Source organism: Kogia breviceps, chromosome 1 (genome assembly GCF_026419965.1).
Source record: "Kogia breviceps isolate mKogBre1 chromosome 1, mKogBre1 haplotype 1, whole genome shotgun sequence".
Taxonomy (NCBI): domain Eukaryota; kingdom Metazoa; phylum Chordata; class Mammalia; order Artiodactyla; family Physeteridae; genus Kogia; species Kogia breviceps.
Genome location: NC_081310.1, coordinates 193411664 through 193433413, shown reverse-complemented (window position 1 = coordinate 193433413; position 21750 = coordinate 193411664). Strand labels below are relative to the sequence as shown.

General features: G+C 57.3%; 1 protein-coding gene across 1 annotated transcript; it reads left to right on the top strand.

The window, feature by feature from the left end:
- Nucleotides 1-201: 201 nt before the first annotated feature.
- Nucleotides 202-21502, top strand: C1H1orf167 (chromosome 1 C1orf167 homolog). Its single transcript, XM_067026355.1, is given in 19 exon segments — nucleotides 202-269; nucleotides 991-1081; nucleotides 2184-2664; nucleotides 2667-3413; nucleotides 3743-3855; nucleotides 4094-4294; nucleotides 5131-5290; nucleotides 7694-7744; nucleotides 8430-8545; nucleotides 8548-8618; nucleotides 10739-10914; nucleotides 11155-11443; nucleotides 13097-13270; nucleotides 13354-13509; nucleotides 14172-14379; nucleotides 15378-15469; nucleotides 16733-17131; nucleotides 17754-17886; nucleotides 21404-21502. Coding segments are annotated over 19 exon segments (3825 nt in total).
- Nucleotides 21503-21750: the final 248 nt, after the last annotated feature.

Below are 21750 nucleotides of genomic sequence, written 5' to 3'. Positions count from 1 at the left end.
GGGTGGGGAGGAGGGGACTAGAGTCTGATTCTCCAGCAGCCTTGGGGGCCCGCGTGAGATTGAAGGTGGTAATTTCAGAGCGAGGCCTCCAGTGCAGTTGTAGGGTTTCCTTTAGTCACTTTAACCTGTGCTGTGATTTTGCTGCATGAGTGACAGAGAGAGGGAGCCAGGGGTGCGCAAAGGGGGTGGTTATAACGCCGGATGGTTCAACTGCAGGAGGCGGGAGAGGGACATCACGATGGGTCCGGTGGGACGGAGGACGAAGGGTGGTAGGGGCAGAGGGTCGGGTCTCATGGAAGGAAAGATGGGGCACCAGAGGGAGGGAGCTGGAAAGATGGGTGTGGGCTCTGAAACTGAAATTATGGCGGGGGTGCAGTTTCTGAGGATGACAAAGTCTGGGGGCACCCTGGGAGCGGGTGACTGAGGTTGGGTGAAGGACAGGATGGTGGGAGGTTAGAAGGTCAAGGACTCGCAGACCAGGAGTTGGAGGGATTGTCCACGTGCAGGGTGAAACCACCCAGAAGTTAGGTGTGTGCTGCAGAAAGTGACAGTGAGCTGGGAGCTGAAATCCTCAAGGAATAAATGACGAGGACTTCCTTCCTGGCCTGCCTGGAACTTCGAACCAGAGCATTTTAGAGAGGAGAGAGGGAGAATGGTCAGGAAGGGGCGACTGGAAGCAAAGAGGGTCCCCCCTCCTGCCTAGAGAAAGAGCCCTCACCTGACAGGGCTGCTCGGGAAGCAGGGTCCACAGGGATCTGTCATCAGTGTTAGGAGTGGGTGCCGGAAGACACGAGAAAATTACAAGGGAAAGGGGTGGTACGGGGGTTGGGGAGAGGAGACCCCAAGGGGCCCTGAACAGGACAGCTGGGGCTGGACCTCAGGGCAACCATGGATGCTGGTGAAGTGTGGGAGTGGGGACCAGGGCTGGGCGTGGCTGGGTAGGAGGCGGGCACCCTATCCTCACCCCTCAGAGTCCCTCTAATCAAACAGGACGGGCTGTGGTGTGGACCAAGGTCGCTGCCACCCTGGCTTTGCCCTGGAGCCCGCAGAGCTGAGACCTGACACCAACCACAAGGAGAATGTGCCCCCCAGGCCGGCCACCCCCCTGAGGCCAGGCAAGAGGCTCAGAGGGTCTGGGTCAGAGGTGGCAGGAGCGAGGTCCCCTCGGGTAGCAGCCCAGCGCCCCTTTCCCAGACAGGCCAGCACAGGGCCTTGCTAATTCCAGAGATTAGCTGTTCAGGGTCAGCTGGGCCAGGACAAAGTCTTCCAGCCTGGGGTGCGAGGGAGGGTCAGGAAGTCAGGCCATGAGGTGAGGAGGGGGGCGCAGGAGTGGGCCTGTCTGGGGCCCCTGGCAGAGAAGGGGCCCTCACAGGTCGGGCTTCTGGCAGCGCTGGTGGGCTGGGGACCTCCCTGCTCAGGCTCCTGGCGCTTCCAGAAGGCCACAGAGCTGGTGCAGCCAAGAGGCAACAGCCCAAGAACAAATTCAGATTCCGATTTCTTGCCTGTTTCTCTGTGTTCTAGCTGTGTGACCGTGAGGCAGGGTGCTTAACTTCTCTGACCTTTAGTTCCTGTCTACAGACTTTCATGGCCCACACGACCTGCCAGACCCTCCCAGGCATCTCACCCGCCCTCAAGAGGCCTTGTCTCCCAGCTGCAGAATGGCCTGGGGGGCGGGGGAGACCTGCAGGGAGGGAGCGCCCACCCCTTGGGACCAGAGCAGCCCACGTTTAGCTGTTTGATCTGCTGAGTCTTGCTTTCACCCCAGCTGCGATGCCCCAGCACCTCTTTGCTCAAGCTGGACACCAGGGAGCCATCAATGACCCTCCTCTTTCCTTCACAATCTTCTAGGCCTTCTCAGCAGGTCTGATGTGTCGCCTTCTCTCCACCCTCCTGCCGCGCCATCCCGGCCCCGTGATCTCTCGCCTGGGCCCCTAAGCAGCCTCCCAGCTCTCCCCCGCTTCCCTCTACGCCCCTCCCTGCCCCGCCCTGTCCCTACTCTGAGTCCCTGCACTGTCACCAGGTCGCTGCTCTGGCTGAAGACCCCCGGGGATGACAGAGGGGACGCAGACCTCTGGAGCCTGGGCTCCCTCCCGTGTGGCGCCCTGTCCCTCCCCACCTGTCCCTCCCCAGCACCGACCACCAAGTTCTCCCCCAGGGCATAACTGTCTGTCCTCTTTTTCGAGCGGCGGAGACTCCGGAAGAGCCAGGCCAGCAGACATGGCCGGTGGGTGCCCGTGGGCCAGGCCGAGAGCAGGGGGGCTGCCACCACACCATCCCCGGGGGCAGTGCTGTGCCAGGAGCCCTGCCGAGTCCAGAGTCACCTGACCAGCCCCAGCCTGGGCCTCGCCCTGAGGGACACGCTTGGCCTGCTGACCAACTCAAGCTTCCGGCAGCAGAGCAACTTGTAGCCCCCGGCCGGGAGGCCCCAAGGGAGAGCCCAGGCGTTTGCCATCCAGCAGAGCAAGCCGAGCGTCAGGGAGACCAGCGTGGCTGAGTGGGGACGTCACCTCTGGTCGGGGGCTCAGGAAAGCTTCTGGCCGCACAGGATGCCCGGGGGAAGCCCCCGACCCCGAGGGCCACTGGCTTCCCCAGCCTCCCGCCCGAGGTGGTTCCGGCTGCTGTCCACCAATAGCCCCTGCCCAGACATTGGCCCGCTGCAGGCCTGGGCCCGCTCGAAGGGCACACGCGGCCGGACCCCAGATCCCAGTGTGGCCTGGGGGGCTGGACCTCCAGGCTCGTGGGGGAAGCCCTCACCCTGGAGGAGCCGGCTGTCCCTGGCCAGAGCCGGACTCGGGCTCCATCCCAAGCTGCCATTCACCAGCTGCTGGCCTCCGTGCAACGCCTGAAGCGTGAGGCAGTCTGTCTCAGGTGCCAGGCACCCCGGGAGCCCCCAGGCCCTGTGCAGCAGGAGCCCTGGACCAGAGCTGGCCAGATACTCCCTGCTCGCCCCCAGCCCAGCCAGCCTGTTCTTGCTTCCTGGGATGAGAGGAGGAAACATTCCCAAGGGTTCAGGGAAACTGCAGGTTTCCCAGAAGCACCGGGGGTCCAGGATGGTCTCTCAGACTCTCAGGCCAGCAGCAAGCCTGGAACACTGGAGACTACTTTGGAGATGCTGCCTGGGGTTGCCCTTGACCCTGAGCAAGGGGTCCTTCCTGCCCACCCTGTAAGACGAGGAGAGAAGTGCTCCGCAGGGACCACATAGGGCAGGTGACAGAAGGAGGACCCCCTGCTCCCTCAAGGGACGGCCAGCAGGGAGGCCAGACTCTGCTCTTCAGCCTCGTCCAGTTCAGCCCGGGGCATCCTCCCTGGGCGGGAAGGAGGGGGCAGGACCCCACGGGAGCAGGTCGGCAGGGAAGAAGAGAGGCCGGCTTCCGGTCTGCCAGACACGGCCCCCCGCAAGGAGTGCCCTGCAGGTAGAGGCCGGAGGGGTCTGGGAGTGGGAAGGGGGGGACTCGGGGTTGGGGGAGGAGGGCTGCCTCCCAGGAATTCTCGCTCCAAGCTGGCTGTCACTCCTCTGTCACCCTCCCTCAGAAAGGGAGGCCGTGGGCAGGCAGGCTTAGCAGGGAGTGTCCAGTCCTGCGTGCTTCTTGGCCTGAGTGCTGTGTCGTGTCCCTTTGTTTTCCAAGAACGAAGCCGGAAACGCCGTGAGCCTGGAGTCTGAGATAGGCCGGTGAGGTCGTGGGCTGCGCGGTGGGAGCCGGGGCCATGCTCCTGGGACGCCTCCTCTCCCGTTTGCCTGCAGACTCGGGCCTGACGGAGATAAGGCCCGGATGGCAGATCCTTGCAGAATTTCAGGGGGAGGGAACCTCCCCGGGCCCCAAGGACAGGAACGCGAGTCCCGGGAATCCTAAACCCGTGAGGCTGTCCTGCATTCATGAGCTCCTGCCCCCAGGAGCTCTCTTGTCTGGGATTTCCAAGGCTAGCCCTCCACAGACGGAAGTTCTCCCGGGGTCCAGCCAGCTCTCCTGCCACAGCGTGGAGCATCAGCCTCCATGCTGGAAAGGCGACGTGGGTGCTGCTGAGCCCCCAGCTCTCCCTGGGACTGGGGACCAGGCCCATCCCCTGGTCAGCCTGGTCCGTCCCGAGCCGGCAGTGGCCGGCCAGATGTTTCAGAGCGTGGCGGCACTGGGTGCAGAGGCGGCGGGCAGTGGCAGCGGCCATGGCGCTGGGCTGCCGGCAGCTGTGGCGCAGGGGCCTACGGGCGCCGCGGTGGACACTGTGGCTCCGGGAGGCCCAGCTGGAGGCGGCGTGGGGACGACACACGCAGGCCCTGCTGGCGCGGACCTTCCAAAAGGTTAGGGGCCTCCAGGTTGGACCATGGGGAGGTGATGAAGTGCCCGTGTGTCTGGGGAGGAGGCTCTCCTGGGGTGCAGGTTGTTCCTCCTGAGTGATTGGAAGTATGGGGGAGGCGGTGTCAGCCCAGACATGACCGAGCTCTGCCTGAATTCAAATCCTGTCTCCGCCACTTGCCTTTCCCCCACATTTTCTCACTGTGTGAGCTTGGGCAAGTTACTTAACCTCTCTGTGCCTTAGTGTCTTTACCTTTAAAATGGGATCATAATAGTACATACCTCTCAGGGTTGTTGTGAGGTTAAATTCATAAATATAAGGAACTCAGAACCCTGCCTAGCACGTAGCAAGCACTCTACTGTTTCAGTGGTTGCTATTTTTTGTGTGTTTGTTTTGCTTTTTGTTTCTGTTTGGCTGCACCGTGTGCCATGCGGGACCCTAGTTGCCCAACCAGGGATCGAACCCATGCCCCCTGCAGTGGAAGCGCAGAGTCTTAACCACTGGGCCGCCAGGGAAGTCCCGGTTGTTATTTTTTACTAGCGGTTTGCCAGCCAGGACCAGGAGGGAACTTCCGTGTTCTTCCCTCCTTGGGAAAAGTGCTTTAGGAGGGTCCAGCTCCAGGTTTTGTCTCCCAAGGAAAACCCTGCCTCCTGAGCTCTATCTCTCCATTCATTCATTCATTCATCCATTCATTCATTCCCAAAGAGGCAGGGGAGTCTAATGGTTAAAACCACAACGTCTGACTCGTGTCCCTGCCCTTCCTGGTGCCCCACCCCCTGCTGCTCAGGGTACATTTGAGGCTACAGCCAATGTCCCTCTTCCCCTTCTCTCTTGTCCCAGTGGAGAAACTTGATTCAGCAGCAGAAACAAGGGCGGCTTCACATCCAGGCTGAGCCAGGAACCCCATCCTCAGGGGGAGGCCAGGACCGAGGCCCCTCAGGAAGGAAGCCGGTGGTGGACACCGCCTGGAGAAGCAGGTGGTCTGGGACACTCCAGGTCGGTCAGTGTGACCTGGGCAGTGCTGGTGGCCTTCCCTCCCTCCTTGTCCCCCGTTTCCCCTCCCCCACAAGGGAATGAGGATAAAACCGGCAAACGTGGACCAAGATTTGTGCAAAAGGTTGTCCATCACGGCGTTATTTACACTCCGTGGAAACTTCGAAACAGCCTAAACACCCAACAGCGAGAGAGAACACTGTAGTTTAACCATGTGATAAACATTTGGCAACAGTTCAATATGATGCTTATTGAGATTTTTAAAATTCCTCCCCACTCTTTTTTTCTTTATTTTTTGTTTCGGTAGCTTTACTGGTGTTCTTTCTAATCATAACAGTAATGCATGTTTGATTTGAAAAAACATTCGAGATAGAAGGAAGGATTTCGATTAATTTGAAAGTTTCACCTCCCTCCTTATGTATATTATTCCCCTTCCTGGAAGTAGGTTTATGGGTATTTGCATGGAATTTTTAATGAGAAGAAAAAGGGTTATGGCAATGTTCAATGAAAAACGAAAAGAGGATAAAAAAATAGTACCTAAAATATTTTTTCCTATGAACGTAAAATGGTGCATAGGAAAAAAACCAGAAGCAAATATACTAAAATGTTGCATAACAATGTGAATTACTTAATACCAGTGAACTGCTCACTTAAAAATGGTTAAGATGGGGACTTCCCTGGTGGCGCAGTGGCTGGGAGTCTGCCTGCCAATGCAGGGGACACGGGTTCAAGCCCTGGTCCGGGAGGATCCCACATGCCGCGGAGCTACTAAGCCTGAGTGCCACAACTACTGAAGCCCGCGTGCCTAGAGCAGGTGCCCTACAGCAAGTGAAGCCACCTCAACGAGAAGCCCACGCACCTCAGCAAAGAGTGGCCCCTGCTCACTGCAACTAGAGAAAGCCCGTGTGCAGCAACAAAGACCCAACGCAGCCAAAAATAAATAAATAAATTAATTAATTAATTTTAAAATGGGTTAGAATGGGCATCATCAGAAAATCTACAAACAACAAATGCTGGAGAGGGTGTGGAGAAAAGGGAGCCCTCTTGCACTGCTGGTGGGAATGTAAACTGATACAGCCAGTATGGAGAACAGTATGGAGGTTCCTTAAAAAACTAAAAATACAACTACCATATAACCCAGCAATCCCACTACTGGGCATATACCCGGAGAAAACCGTAATTCAAAAAGAGTCACGTACCACAATGTTCATTGCAGCACTATCTACAATAGCCAGGACATGGAAGCAACCTAAATGTCCATCAACAGTTGAATGGATAAAGAAGATGTGGCACATATATACAATGGAATATTACTCAGCCACAAAAAGGAACAAAATTGAGTCATTCATAGTAAGGTGGATGGATTTAGAGTGTGTCATACAGAGTGAAGTAAGTCAGAAAGAGAAAAACAAATACCGTATGCTAACGCATATATGTGGAATCTAGAAAAATGGTACTGATGAACCTAGTGGCAGGGCAGAAATAAAGACGTAGATGTAGAGAATGGACTTGACACAGTGGGGGAAGGGGAGGCTGAGATGTAGTGAGAGAGTGGCACTGACATATATACACTACCAAATGTAGAATAGAGAGCTAGTGGGAGGCAGCCGCATAGCACAGAGAGATCAGCTCGGTGCTTTGTGACCACCTAGAGGGGTGGGATAGGGAGGGCGGGAGGGAGGCTCAAGAGGGAGGGGATATGGGGACATATGTATACATATAACTGATTGACTCTGTTGTACAACAGAAACTAACACAACATTGTAAAGCAATTATACCCCAATAAAGATGTATAAAAAAATTCAAAAAGTAAAAAAAGAAAGTCACAATAATCACATCAGTATTCCTTTAAAAAATGGTTAACATGGTAAATTTTATATTATGTGTATTTTACCACTATTAAAAATACAAATAAATAAATAAATGTCATCCCCCATCCCCCCCAAAAAAATGCTAAAATGGTGGTCATCTCTGGAGTGGTGAGATTAAAGGTGGTTATTTTCTTTTCCTCAATTTTCCATTCCAGTGACGTATTGTTTTTGTTCCTATTTTAAAATGAAACAAGTGTGCTTAAAATAATTATTTAAGTAATATTTATTTTAATGCATGTGTGTTGTGAAAAACCCTAATAGTATTGACGAGAATTCAGCAAAAACAGAACCCTCCCCCCAAATCACTTACATACTCAGGAGTAGAACGTACTGCCTGGAACAGAACAGGGGGTGGCTCAGCGCACCTTTGCTCCTGCAGGCAGACGGCACTGCAGGGCTGGGGTGGATGGGTTGGGACCAGGTGCCCTCCCTCTGCCTGGGCATCAGTTTCTCTCTGGGCAATTTTACTCTCAGTCCAAGGAGTCGGAGGGAGGAGGTGGGAGCCCAGCCGATTCCGTTGTGTTCTGGACCGAGGCCAGATGGAGGAGACAGGGGAGTCCAGATCCTGCAGGCTCTGCAACAGCTGGCTGGTAAGATGTGGGGCGCTGGGAAACGAGGGAGACGGAGCCAGGCAGGGCAGGGGGTCCTCAGTGAGTGAATGAGTGAGTGTTTATCGAGTATCTACTCTGGCAACTTCCCAGACAAGATCTCATTTGATTCTCTCGTGGTGATCTCAGCAAGGCATTGTGCCCATTTTACTGATGGGGAACTGAGGCACAGAGACATGAAGTGACCAGCTCAAAGACACACAGTATGGGCTTCCCTGGTGGCGCAGTGGTTGAGAATCCGCCTGCCGATGCAGGGGACACGGGTTCGTGCCCCGGTCCGGGAAGATCCCACATGCCGCAGAGCGGCTGGGCCCGTGAGCCGTGGCCGCTGAGCCTGCGCGTCCGGAGCCTGCGCTCCACAATGGGAGAGGCCACAACAGTGAGAGGCCCGCGTACCACAAAAAAAAAAAAAAAAAAAGACACACAGTATGAGAGGCGCGCATCCTGCATTTGTGTGCCATGGACGCTGGTACAGGCCGGACAGACGCTTGAGTGTTAGAATTGGCAAGTCCTTAGAAATGACTCACTCGTGCGGAAACTGAGGCCCAGAAGTGGAGAGGGACTGGCCGGAGGCCACACGGCCTGGGGTCCCAGGAGTCAGTGGTCCCCCCTGGCCCTGACGTTCCCCTCCGTTCAGTCTCTCTTCCCCTCTCTTCCCTCCCTGTAGCCTTCCTCCTGTGGTGCCATCAGAGGGAATGGGCCAGGCAGGAGAAGGGGGTCCAGGGAGAGGCCTCCGGGGCCATGTTGAGGACTCAGAGGATGGAGAGGCGCCCCCAGGCCTGGTGTTCTCTCCTGCTGCAGATGTAGCCTGGGTGTCCCCACTGGACACCCAGTGCCAGAGGGCCTGGCTCTGCAGGTAGGGAAAGTGGGAGTGGGGTCCGCCTCCCCTGAGGCAGAGGGTGAGATGCAGCTGGGAGATGCACTTTAAGTCAGTTCCTGACTCGGAGTGTTGAAATGATGAAAATAAGAAATGAATACATGTGCCATTTATTGAGACCTGCCAGACACCACCCAGGGGCTGGGATTTCGTTATAAGCAAAGCTTAATGCCCGCTGTCACTGGCCCTCATGGAACCCATGGCCCAGTGCGGGGACAGGCAGGAAATTAACAATCACAAAGGGGGTGTGTGTGTGTGAATACCACCAAAGTTAAGTGTTGTGAAGGGAAGAAACACAGATCTACATGAAGTTGTTTTTTTCCTTGTTAACTATTTTATTATGGGACATTTTAATCTCACATGAAAGTAGGAAAAATATAGGATAATCCACCTCAGTGTACCCATCATCCAGCTTCACGAAAATCACCTCCTGAGAAAATTTGTTTAATCTGTACCCTGGCTACTTCCCCCACTATATAATTTTGAGGCCGATCCCATGCATCCTACCATTTCACCTGTAAATATTTCTGTAGCATCTCTAAAACATGAAGTGTCTTTTAAACAACAGAACCACCATGCCAGGATCACACCTAAAAAATGAATAATTCCTTAATGCTAACAAATATCTGGTCAGCATTCAAATTTCCAATTGTTTTACAAGCAAATATGTTGTTATAGTTTTTTGTGGTTTTTTTTTTTTGGTTTTGGTATTTATATATTTATTTATTTAGGCTGCGCTGGGTCTTAGTTGCGGCCTGCAGGATCTTTGTTGTGGCATGCAGATTCTTAGTTGCGGCATGCACGCAGGATCTAGTTCCCCAGCCAGGGATCGAACCCTGGCCCCCTGCATTGGGAGCACGGAGTTCTACCCACTGGACCCCCAGGGAAGTCCCTGTTGTTATAGTTTGTTCGTATTGGGATCTAAATAAGGCCCACATGCTGTCATTGGTTGAGGAGTCCTTAAGCTCTTTTTAATCTAGGGACTCCCCTCTGTTGTTTTTGTTTGTTTGTTTGTTTCCTTGCAAGTTATCTGTTGAAGAAACCAGGCTGCTTGTCAGGTAGAGTTTCCTACTGTCTGCATTTTGCTGATCGCATCCCCCGATAGAGTTCTTTTTCATAAATTTAGTTATTTATTTATTGTCTGCGTTGGGTCTTCGTTGCTGCATGCAGGCTTTCCCTAGCCGCGGTGAGCGAGGGCTACTCTTTGTTGCGGTGCATAGGCTTCTCTTTGTTGCGGAGCACAGGTTCTAGGCACGTGGGCTTCAGTAGTTGTGGCACAAGGGCTCAGTAGTTGCAGCTCGCAGGCTTAGTTGCTCCGTGGCATGTGGGATCTTCCCGGACCAGGGATTGAACCCATGTTCCCTGCATTGGCAGGCGGACTCTCAACCACTGCGCCACCAGGGAAGCCCCCGATAGAGCTTTCTATGAGAACTTTTGACAAAGGGAGCTGACCTCGACCAGGGTTCAGCAGAGATGGGAAGGGTGCATGGCTGACTGGTGGAGAGACAGCAGACAGGAGTGGCAGGCAGAGGGCACGGAGCAGCATGTGCAAAGACTTCTGACAGGGAGGGGAACATGGAAAATTCAAAGAACGGCAGTCTGTTCGGAGCCCTGTTAGTATGGGGTTGGGGGCTGGGGTGCTTTGAGATGAGGTTGGGAAGGTGTGTAACGGTGGGTGGGGGACGGACCATGCAGAGAGTGCCTTGTTGGCAGTGGGGAGGAGTCGAAATTTTATCATCAGAGCAAGGGGACTGCTGCTGGAGGATTTTAGCAAGAGAGTAAGATAATTTGATTTGAGATTTGAAAACTGTCACTCTGGTTACTGTGTAGGCTCTGACTGGAGGGACGGGGGCAACAGTGGATGCAGGAGGGCAGGTAGGAGGCTGCTAAGGCCATCCGGGCACCCAGAAGTGACGGTGTGGCCTCAGCAGATGGCATGCCGCACCATCCTTACAGCAGCCCCATTTGACAGACAAGAAAGCTGAGGCTCAGGGAGGGGAGTGGCTTGCCCACGGCCTCGGCGGTGTGTCTGGCACATGGCAGGAGGCTGTAGCTGCAGTCGTTACGATGAGCACCAGCCCCTTCTCTTGGCTCTCCAGGTGCTTTGGGGCCTGGCAGCGGTTCGTGCAAAGAGGGACCTGGTACCGGGGCCACATGGCCAACCGCCGGGCAGGGCCCCTGAGGCTGTGCCTGCAGCAGTGGGTGCAGATGAAGCAGCTCCAGGCCTCAGATGGGGCGAAGGTGATCCAGCTGTCCCTTTGTTGGCGGAAGGCAGGTGAGCGAGTGGCGGAGTGGCGGGCCAAGGGGCTCCCTCTCCCTCCCACCCCAGCCAACAGCATCCCTTAAGCTCCTTCAGCAGTCGCCCAGTTGATTTATGGATTCTCGCGGGGGGAGGTGATGGGATCGGGAGCTTTCTCGGGGATGCAGCCTGGCAGGCCTGGGAGGGTCCGGAGGGGTCCCTGGAGCAGCAGGGTTTGGTGGGCCCCATCCTGACCTCCATCATGAGCTCCTCTAGGCGAGAGACCTGTTCAGTCTTCCACCTGGAAGACACGTAGCCCCTGCTTCTGGGAAGCTCCTGGTCTTAGGGGGATGTACAACCCCTGCCCCCGACCCACCAAAACCCGACAGAGGAAGATGGGATCTTCCAGGTGTCCCGGTGGGGAGGTTTTGGGGGTGGTGGCCCGGGCCCAGGCGCTGCCCCGGGAGCAAGGCCGGGGCTCCCTGTAGGAAGCCGGCCGGAGGCTGGCCCTCCACCGGGCGCTGCTGCTTTGGAGGACGCAGCTCTCCCAGCGCCAGCAGGCAGAGTAGGTGTCCGTGAGTCTGCGACCTGGGGTTGGGCCTGGAGGGCATGGGGTGGGAAGGTGAGCAGTCCTCAGCACTGGATGGAGTGGCCCATAGGGAACGGGCCACATCCTGCTCCTCTCTGTGGCCCCGGCATGGGGCCTGGTACCCTGTGGTGCCCAGCAGGCGTGGGGCCGGGGGAGGTAACCTAGGGCCACTGAGTCAGTGATTGAGCAGAGAGCTGTGGAGGACAGGGAGTGGTCAGGGGCACAGACACGGAGTCCTGCCAGGGTGGCTGGAACCTGATGGGGAGGTTGGTTTCATGCTCCTCTCCCTCCCCAGAATCTGGACCCACCTCTCACCCATCTCCTGGCTCAGTGGAGCCCCCTGGTGGTGGGAACCGTGTCCGTCTCCTCACCACTGTCTCCAGGCGTCTTGCAGATGCCCAGGCTGCCGAAGGCACAGAACAAATACCGTCAATGAATCAGTGAAGGAGCCACTTTTTCCCCTGCCCCCATTTGCCTTATTACACAGCTGGAGAAACTGAGGCTCACAGGGGTCAAGCAGCTTGCTCTCAATCACACTGAATCAGGAGCAAGAAGCTCCCTATAGTGAGACCTTCTTGTGAAGCTTTTGTTTTGTTTTGTTTTGTGATGCTTTTATACAAGATGGGATGCTGGGACTCAGAGCCCAGGCTGATGGTTATGGGTGAGAAAGCCAGTGGAGGTCAGGAGGGCCCAGCTTCACTGACGGAATGTCAGCCAGCAGCTGCAGGGTTAAGAATTCTGTCCTTAAAAGCTGTACACCTAGCAGAGGAGCTCCCACGCTGAGATCTATTGAAAGTCAGCCCTCAACACAAGGTGTTGTAAAGAAACAGACAAACAAAAAACCCAAAATAGCAAACAAAAAAGAACAAAACAAGAAAAAAATAAAAACAAACCCAAAAAAGCTGTACACCTGGCATCCATCAGCCCCACACCCACTTGGTCCACTTGGATCCTCAGTCCCTTTTAATGCATCCCTGAAACTCTAAGGAAACTCAGTTCACCACGATCCTTCAGAATGTAGCCCTCCCTCCCTCCCCAGTCTATCCTCTGGCCTTTAGGTACCGGGTCACAGTCCATATCTCCCTGCAACATATGTGAGGCTGCCCTGTAGCCTGAGATGAGAGCTTGGATTCCAGGTGTGCTGCTGTTTGGAGTTTGGGGGAATGACTTTCCCCCAGGCCTCAAGTTCCCTACCTTTATAACGGAGCCGAGGCAGAAGTACTGGTGTGGGCTCTTGAGTCTTGGGTCCCTGGGCCTGGGCTCGGCTCCACCCCCCGTCAGCTGTGTGGCCCCCACGCCCCCAGGGAGTGTGGTGAGCATCAGCCAGGTGATCAGGGCAAGTAGACCTGTGGTCTCAGCCTCAGCTGCTCACGGGGGGTCACCCTGGGGCCTTTGGAAAAGTTGGGAAGCCCAAGCCGCACCCAGGCCATTACATCAGAATCTCCGGGCCTGGGACCCCAGTGAGCATCGGTATTTCTTAGAGCCCCCGCTGGTCCTAGTGGACGGCCCGTGTGGGAGGTGGGGTTGCCCGGCTCTGGCCCAGCGTTTGGCTCACGGTGGCACCCTTGCGGCACCCCCAGCCAGGGGTGAGGGGGGCGGCCCCCGGCACTCACCTGCCCCTTCCGGTAGCTCCTTCTTCGAGGGCGTGCAGCAGCGGGCGCTGCGTCACAGCCTGAGGGGTTGGCACCTGAGGGCACGGGATCCAGGCAGCGCCAGGACCACCTTGGCCTCAGCGGTTCTGGGCGGCGTCCTGGGATGCCGGGCCCAGCAGGACACCCCGCAGCTCCCTGGAGAGGGTGAGGGGCAGGGGGGGGAGGGGGAGGGGAGGAGAGGGAGAGGGGGTGGCATCGCCCGGGGCACCCAGGACTTAACACCTCCTTCCCCAGGCTTCCCGGGCCCTCCCCGCTCCTGGAGGAGTTCCCGGTGAGCTTTCTGTGGGCAGCTGGGCGGCGGCAGCAGGGGCGACACCTTCTGCTCTGGCAGGCGCAGGCCCAGCAGTCCCGGGGCATGGCACGGCGGCACCAGCGCAACCTTCAGAGGCGGTAGGGGCCCCTCCCCAGGACGGGTGCGCCATGCTACCCACCACCCTTGGATTTACAGTTTCCCATCAATCCTTGCCCTTCCCACCGCACCCCCTTGGGGTCTGCATCCCAGAGGGCTCCCCTCACACCCCAGACTCAGATCCTCTCAGAGCCTCCTGCCCTCCTACCCTGCCCTGCTGAAAGGTGTGAGGTATTCATTTCTCCCAGAAATTTCATGGCTGTCGTAATCCCAGCTTTGTCCCTCACTGGCTGTGTGATCTTGGGCAAGTTGCTTAACCTCTCTCTGCCTCTATCTCCCCGTTCGTATGGGGGTAATAATAGGACTCACTCCACCGGGAATCAGCGAGGGAGGGGCGCGCACATCCCCTAGCGCAGTGCCTGGCGTCAGTAAACGCTCAGCCGGTAGCAATGCTCCTCACTAGGAGCTGAGTGCAGCACTTGGCATCGGGGATCTGGGCTCCCACTGTATCCCGACCACCTGTCATTATGACCCTCGGAGCAGCATTTAAGCCCTCCAGCCCCCAGCAACCCATTCTCCCCCATGATGCATGGAGGGAGAAGAGTCACCCCAAGCCCTCCCTGCCTCTGAGGGGAGGGGAGGGGAGGGCCGGGCTGGCCCAGGGTGGCAATGACCACCTGAGGGTGGACACTCCGCTTCCCAGCATCCTCCTTGGCTGGAGCCACGGGGCAACAGCCCAGGGGGCCAGGAGAGAGCTGGCTGCCCCCCGGGCCTGGGATCAGAGCTGCAGGGCTGCGCTGGGCCTGTGGCAGCAGCGGCTGGTGCAGCAGCAGGAGACGGAGCAGTGGGCCCGGGAGTGGGGCGGGGACAGCAGCGACGTGCACTGGGCCACCGTCACTGCCACTGGCAGAGTGAGTTGGGGACTGGGACGGAGCACCAGGGCTGAGGGGCGCCAAGGTCCATCAGGGACACCCAAGATTCTGGTCCTCTAGCACAGAGTCCAGTGATGGGACGCTCCCACCGCGCCCCTGCCCGCCCCCCCCACCCCGCCCCAGGACTGGGTGTCAGAGCAGGACCGGGGGGCATGGACGCTGTAGGCTTGGGTTCACGTTAACCTGCTCTTCCATTCCCTGGCTGTGTGGACTTCAAGCGTGCTACTTAACCTCAGCTTACTCATCCGTAAAATGGGGATAACAGTGGTTACCGCCCCACCCCCACCCCGCCGCCGCTAGAGTGATTGCGGGAATTCTGTGAGACAATCCACACAAAGTGCTCAGCTCACAACCCAGCTCCTCGTGGGTGCTATACCATCATCATCACCATCTTCATCTTCATCCTTGTCATCCTCACCTGGCCTTCAGGAGTCACAGTGTCCTCAGAGCCCACCCAGCACAGCAGGCGGAGATCACTGGAAGCAATTTAAGAGGCTTCTCACTCCACCGCTATCGTATCAGTGGGCTGGCAGGTGGGGATTTGGTTGTTCTGGAAAGTTCGTGTCCTGTCCACTGGGGACAGCTGCTTCTCCAGCCTAATCGTTGCCCAGGAATGCTGGCCCAGTGTTGCCAGACCTCTGTTTTTACAGAAAAGCTGGAAATCTGTATTTTTATGTGAATTTTCCTGACTCCTAAACATCGTCAAGAAATTAAAAAAACCAAACAAAACTCTGAGTTGGTTGGCCTGGTCACCAGTTAGACGCCTGTAATGGGAGCATCTTAACCCAGACAGTTAGGTGGCCTCCTTGGTTCCCACTTGGGTAGAGGGCGGAGGCTGGCAGAGCAGGGGCCCGTGGTTCCTTGAGGCCCAGGCTGAGGCTGGAATGAGCTCCTAGGGGCACTTCAGCATCTCTCTGGCCACAGGACAGCAGCTCCTGCGTGAAAAGTACCGGCGGTGTGTGCGCGCCCGTCTCCAGGGCCTGCGCAGGGCCGTGTTCCGGGGCTGGTAGGAGGCAGCAGCTCGTCAGAGACCCACGGCGGCCAGTCCAGAGTAGCTCCTACTGCAGAGGTGGCCGGGCCTGGGGGTGGGAGAGCGAGGGTCACTCCCACCCCGGGAAAAGCAGGGAGAGAGCCCAGGAATGGGAAGCTGGGTGGCCTCTGCAGCTCTAGGGGCAGTCCAGGCTGGAGGCCTGAGACCCGGGCATCATGGGCATGAAGGGAGACCCTAGCCTGGAGTCAAAACCACCAAGCTTCCATTATATGAATTATTTGGGAGTTCCGGGATGGTAAGCCCCTAATCCCACCCGATGCCCTGACAAGCCCCGGGTCTCCACCTCTTGGCCGGGTCAGCCCTTTGGTTTCAGAGCTCACAGTTAAAATGGGGAAATCAGGGACTTCCCTGGCGGTCCAGTGGTTAAGACTCTGTGCTTCCACTGCAGGGGGCATGGGTTCGATCCCTGGTCAGGGAACTAAGATCCCACATGCCTTGAGGCCAAAAAAAAAAAAAAAAGCGGGGGGGAATCAACTTCTCAAACAGCCACGACAAAGAGAGAGAAATCTGAAATAGACATGTTCTAGTGACACACATATACCGTTCATGGGTGCATGTTTAAAAGCAGAGGGAGGGCTTCCCTGGTGGCGCAGTGGTTGAGAATCCGCCTGCCGATGCAGGGGACACGGGTTCGTGCCCCGGTCCGGGAAGATCCCACGTGCCGCGGAGCGGCTGGGCCCGTGAGCCATGGCCGCTGAGCCTGCGCGTCCGGAGCCTGTGCTCCGCAAGGGAGAGGCCACAACAGTGAGGCCCGCATACCACAAAAAAAAAAATAATAATAATAATAAAAAAAATAAAAGCAGAGGGGACAGATGACACCTTCTCCCAGGGTTGGTTCTGTACAAACTCACACGCGTTCACAGTGTCCCCACGGGGCCATTGAACCATTCACCGCAGAGTGGCTGATGTTTTCTTGGTCCATCTGGGAGCGGGGGACCACATTCTCCTCACTGACCTCCTGCCCCAGAGTGGCCTTGCAAGCAGGGCATGGATGTTCTCTTGGTGGAGGGGGACCTGAACCCACAACTGCCGGGTTCCTACACCCTCCTGGGCAGCACCTGCCTCCGGGGCGGGGGCCAGTGCATGCCAAGGCCCCTAAATGAAAGCCAGAGCTTTTCACCTGTTATACATCGATCCATACGTTCTTAAGGCACAGGGCTGTGTATGCAAAACTGTGAAGAACCAGTGATGGTTTGTGGGGGATTTTCGGGTGTCATTTTGAATTAATGTGACTTTTGACTGGGAAGTCGGCTGGGCCCCTTCTCTGCACCTGTTCTACAGCCACTTCCGGGCCTGGTGTGGAGTAGTGAGAGACACAGTGACGCCCCGGGTCAAGGGTCCAGCCTTCCAGGATGGCCGGAGGAGATGGGCACCAGGGGCCACACTTGCCAGTGAAGCCCCAGAAGCTGCAGCCCGGCCTCAGGAGCAGCACGTGGCCCAGGCCCCCTTCTCCTGCTGGAGAAGCCAAGCACAGGGACACCAGGTGGACAGCAAGGTGAGGAGGGCCCGGGCCCAGCAGACCTTCGTTGCAAGGCAAGTGGCCCCAGGCGAGTGCTGTGAGGCCCGCCAGCAGGCAGGAGAGAGAACCCAGGCCCAGGCCCTGTGCTGGATGCTGTGGGCACGTGAGTCCTGCCTGCAGCGGGTCAGCCAAGACCATGCTGCCCCGAAGCTGAGCGTCAGGTGGGTGCCCATGGCCTGAGGGCAGCCCCGCACTGTGCTTCCGGCTTAGGCCTTGGGCTTGTTTGGGGCCAGGGTAGAGGGTATTTGACGGCTGGTGGCGGGTCCCGGGGGCTAGGGGTGATGGGGAGAGGAGGTCCTGGTCCCTGGGGTCAAATTCCAGCTCTGCACTTTCCAGCTCTGCCACCCCTCTTTGGGCAAGTCTAACTCTGAAGGTCCAAGGAAGATTACAGGCCTGCCTTGCAGGGTGGCTCCGGGGATTAGGATAAGAAACAATGTGTGCAAATTCTCAGCCCAGCTCGGGCCAGACACACACCAGGTCCTGGATGATATAAACCAGTGCTCGTGGGGGGATGGGAGGGGAGGAGGAGTTGACAGGACTGCTTTCTCTGTGTCCCCTAAACAGGATGCCTGTCCCTGTCGTGTGATAATTCTGCTGCTCTCTGTGCCCATTTGAATGTGATTTCTCCAGAAGAGGGATGGGGGAGGAGGAGTACAGGCACAAGGCTTTGCCTGGAGGTCCCTGTCCTGCAGTGCACTGGCAGGGGTAGAGGAGGGCTCCCTGCAGCCCGCTGTAGAGTCCTGGCCCTGATGGCCTCGGTGTGGGCTCCTCCCTCGCCGCCAGGGTCCCAGAGGCCTGCGCCCAGTCAGCGACCCGGGGCTGTGTCCAGCGAACTGCCATCACCCAGTTCCAGCGGGCTGGGCCCAGGCGCCTCCTGCGAACCCACTGGGCCCAGTGGCGGGCAGCGCTGCTCAGAGTATGGCTGGAACCACAGGCCGAGGCCCAGGAGGCCAGCACAGCCCACCCCGGGCCCAGAGCCAGCCTCAGGCACTGGCCTAGGCTGGCCACCAGAGGGCACCTCCCGGTGCTGCTGAGCGCTCCAGCCCTGGGGAGGCAGGGGAGGCCCGGCCCAGGTCAGGTGGGAGGTCCAAAATGACCTCAGGGCCACTGGCCTCAGAGTCAGCTTGGTTCAGCCCCGATGGTGAGGGTGGTTGTGTGCTTTTCCAGGACCCGAGCGGCCTTGTGGACACCACCCCTATGGGTTCTCAACAGCCTCCTGGCCGGGCAGCCAGCCAATTACAGGTCCATCAGCACTTACTGAGCACCCACTGAGTGCCAGCCCAGTGCTGGTGTGCTGCAAAGAAGCACCCCGGGTTGCATCTGTTAGGGAGACAGACACCTAAACTCATTATAAGTCATGGTACAGTCTAGGATCAAGAGAGGTAATTGGGGTCAGAAGCAATTTTTTGTCATTCTTTTTTTTTTTTTTTTAATTAGAAAATGAAACATGCTCGCTATAGAAAACCCAGAAAATATAAATGAAAAAATATTCTTTCGTGACTCTCTCTACCCGAAGATAACTGCCGGTCCATCTCCAGACCAGAAGCATTAGTTCTGATACCAGCAAATGGTGACGAAGAGCTGGGTGGCCTAGCACGAGGGAGGAGGCCACGAGGAAACCCCGGGCACAAAGAGTGACACCGTGTGGCAGTGTAGGGACATGTCACTGCGGGACACGTAGCCCCGGAGTTACTGGCCAGCCACAGGGAGCTCAAGATGAACTGGCGTCATCAAGAACCCTGTTTCAGGATGCCACGAGATACGTCATGGACTCCAGAAAAGTTTCTAAGAAAAAAGGTTAAAGTGGTTTGTTTTAAATGGAATTGAAACGGACTGGCTTTGGTTATTTGCAGAATCCACATATTTACCTATGTGGGGCTATGGCGACAGCAGATTCTGGGATCTCAGGGTATTTTATTTCTAGATCTGTGCTTCAAGAGAATTTTATTTTTAGAGTATGTTTATAAACACTTCCATTCAGTTTCTGTCAGCAAAGGCCGGCAGGGATCCCGTTTAATGATGGAGAAACTGAGACTTGTAGAAACAAAGTAAATGTCAGGAATGGTAAATGGTAACTAGGGGGCTGAATTCCAGGCCCTGCTCTTTCTACTGCACACACACACGCGCCCAGGCAGCCCTCACCTGACGACGGGGCTGGGTTTTATGCCGTCTCATGGTGGCACAGACACCCTTAGAGAGCCCCTGGTGTCCGTATAGCGCAGTCCCTGGGGGCTCGGGCCCTGGAGTCAGGCCCCTCTGGAGAGGTGAGGCCTCAGACAAGGGTGTACCTGACACAGCTAAGCTCTGACTGGTAGCCATTTTTGGTCCACCCACCTTCCTGAGTCTCGAGCCATGTGAGAGTACGGGGAAAGAGGCAGTGGCATGTACTGATGGCCATACTGCTCTCGGGCCTTTCCTGTCTCCTCTGGGAGCCTCAGGGCTCGTGGGAGAATCTGTCCCACTTGTGTGCACACGAACAGGAGGCCCTGTTACAGGTCGGGCAAGGAATCCTGCCAGGTCACTTGGGCCCCTAGATGTCCAAGCCCATTGGTTCGGGGTTTCCTCTTTGTTCCCTCAGGCCCGCAGCTGCAGGCCACAGGCCACAGGGCCTGGCCTGCCCAGCCCAACCAAGCACCACGGCCCCAGTGGACAGAGGAAGCAGAGAGAAATGTCCCGGACTCAGAGTAAAGAGACTCTCCCTCAGGGAATAAACAATGTCTGAAGTACAGGGATGAGACCGTCACCAGCCCTCACGGGCCTGGAAACCAGCTTTGAACTCTTGGCGAATCTGTCTTATGTATTTACTGTTTTCCCCACCCATCTCCTCTTCTGGAATATTTCACAATTTTGAGAAAACAATTACAATTTCTCCTGCCCTGCCCTTTGGGGCCGCAGCCCAAGCCTTTGCAGGAGGCTTGGGCAGTGGTGGTGGAAGCAGGGACACAGGCTCAACGCCATTTCTTGTTAACTCTCTTCCTAGGGCTCAGCTTCCAGAAGTACCAGGGGGAGAGCTTACTCCCCTGAACGATGTTAACCCCTTCCGACGCCCCTTTGCCAGGTGACAGAGAGCCTCCCCTCTGCCCCACCTCCCAGCTCCAGCTGCAGGGGCCCAGGGCCAGCGCCCTACGGGGCCAGAAGGGGACCGCAGCTCTGAGACCAAAGACCTTGAGGGCAAAGGCGAGGCTGAGCAAAGGTGTCTGGGGTGGGAGCAGAGTGTGTGCGTGGAGAGGTAGGGCTGAGAGTAGGGGTGGAGAGGGAGGGCTGAGAGTAGGGGTAGAGAGGGAGGGCTGAGAGTAGAGGTGGAGAGGGAGGGCTGAGATAGGGGTAGAGAGGGAGGGCTGAGAGTAAGGGTGGAGAGGAAGGGCTGAGATAGGGGTGGAGAGAGAGGGCTGAGAGTAGGGGTGGAGAGGGAGGGCTGAGAGTAGGGGTGGAGAGGGAGGGCTGAGGTAGGGGTGGAGAGGGAGAGCTGAGAGTAGGGGTGGAGAGGGAGGGCTGAGAGTAGGGGTGGAGAGGGAGGGCTGAGGTAGGGGTGGAGAGGGAGAGCTGAGAGTAGGGGTAGAGAGGGAGGGCTGAGAGTAGGGGTAGAGAGGGAGGGCTGAGAGTAGAGGTGGAGAGGTAGGGCTGAGATAGGGGTAGAGAGGGAGGGCTGAGAGTAAGGGTGGAGAGGAAGGGCTGAGATAGGGGTGGAGAGAGAGGGCTGAGAGTAGGGGTGGAGAGGGAGGGCTGAGAGTAGGGGTGGAGAGGGAGGGCTGAGGTAGGGGTGGAGAGGGAGAGCTGAGAGTAGGGGTGGAGAGGGAGGGCTGAGAGTAGAGGTGGAGAGGGAGGGCTGAGATAGGGGTAGAGAGGGAGGGCTGAGAGTAGAGGTGGAGAGGGAGGGCTGAGATAGGGGTAGAGAGGGAGGGCTGAGAGTAGGGGTGGAGAGGGAGGGCTGAGATAGGGGTAGAGAGGGAGGGCTGAGAGTAGGGGTGGAGAGGGAGGGCTGAGATAGGGGTGGAGAGGGAGGGCTGAGAGTAGGGGTGGAGAGGGAGGGCTGAGATAGGGGTGGAGAGGGAGGGCTGAGAGTAGGGGTGGAGAGGGAGGGCTGAGGGTAGGGATGGAGAGGGAGGGCTGAGGTAGGGGTGGAGAGGGAGAGCTGAGAGTAGGGGTGGAGAGGGAGGGCTGAGATACAGGTGGAGAGGGAGGGCTGAGAGTAGGGGTGGAGAGGGAGGGCTGAGGGTAGGGATGGAGAGGGAGGGCTGAGATAGGGGTGGAGAGGGAGGGCTGAGGGCGTGGGTTGGGCTGAGGGGCTTGCCTGACCTGGGCCCTCTCTGGCCGGTGCTCGTCCTGCATTCTGCGGAGCAGGCCCAGGCCCGTGGCTCTGCCCTCTTTCCTGGCCATTAAGGGGTCGTGATGCCCTTTGCTGTCAAGACACACACCAGGGCCTCTCCCCTCAGGAGGAAGTACCTGCAGCGCTGGCGCCTTTAGGCACTGCTCCACGGGCTCTGGGGTTCCTGCAGGCCAGGCCCGGGCAGCTGCGTGGCAGCGCTGGGTAGACGCTCAGGGGACGGAGCAGCTGGTGTCGACACTGACGAGTGGGGCGGCCCCTCCCCACCCTCACGCTGTTCTCCCATCACGTCCCGTTCCCAGCCCTAACCCCTGGAAACGCAGTCTCTGAAAGTAAGTTCAGGCCTTTGGACTTACCAAGCCTGAAACCTCGGGAACAGGTGCAGGAATCTGCATTGCTAGCACACCTCAGGTGACACCTCCTCGTCACACCCCCTTCCTCCTGGTGCCGCAGAGG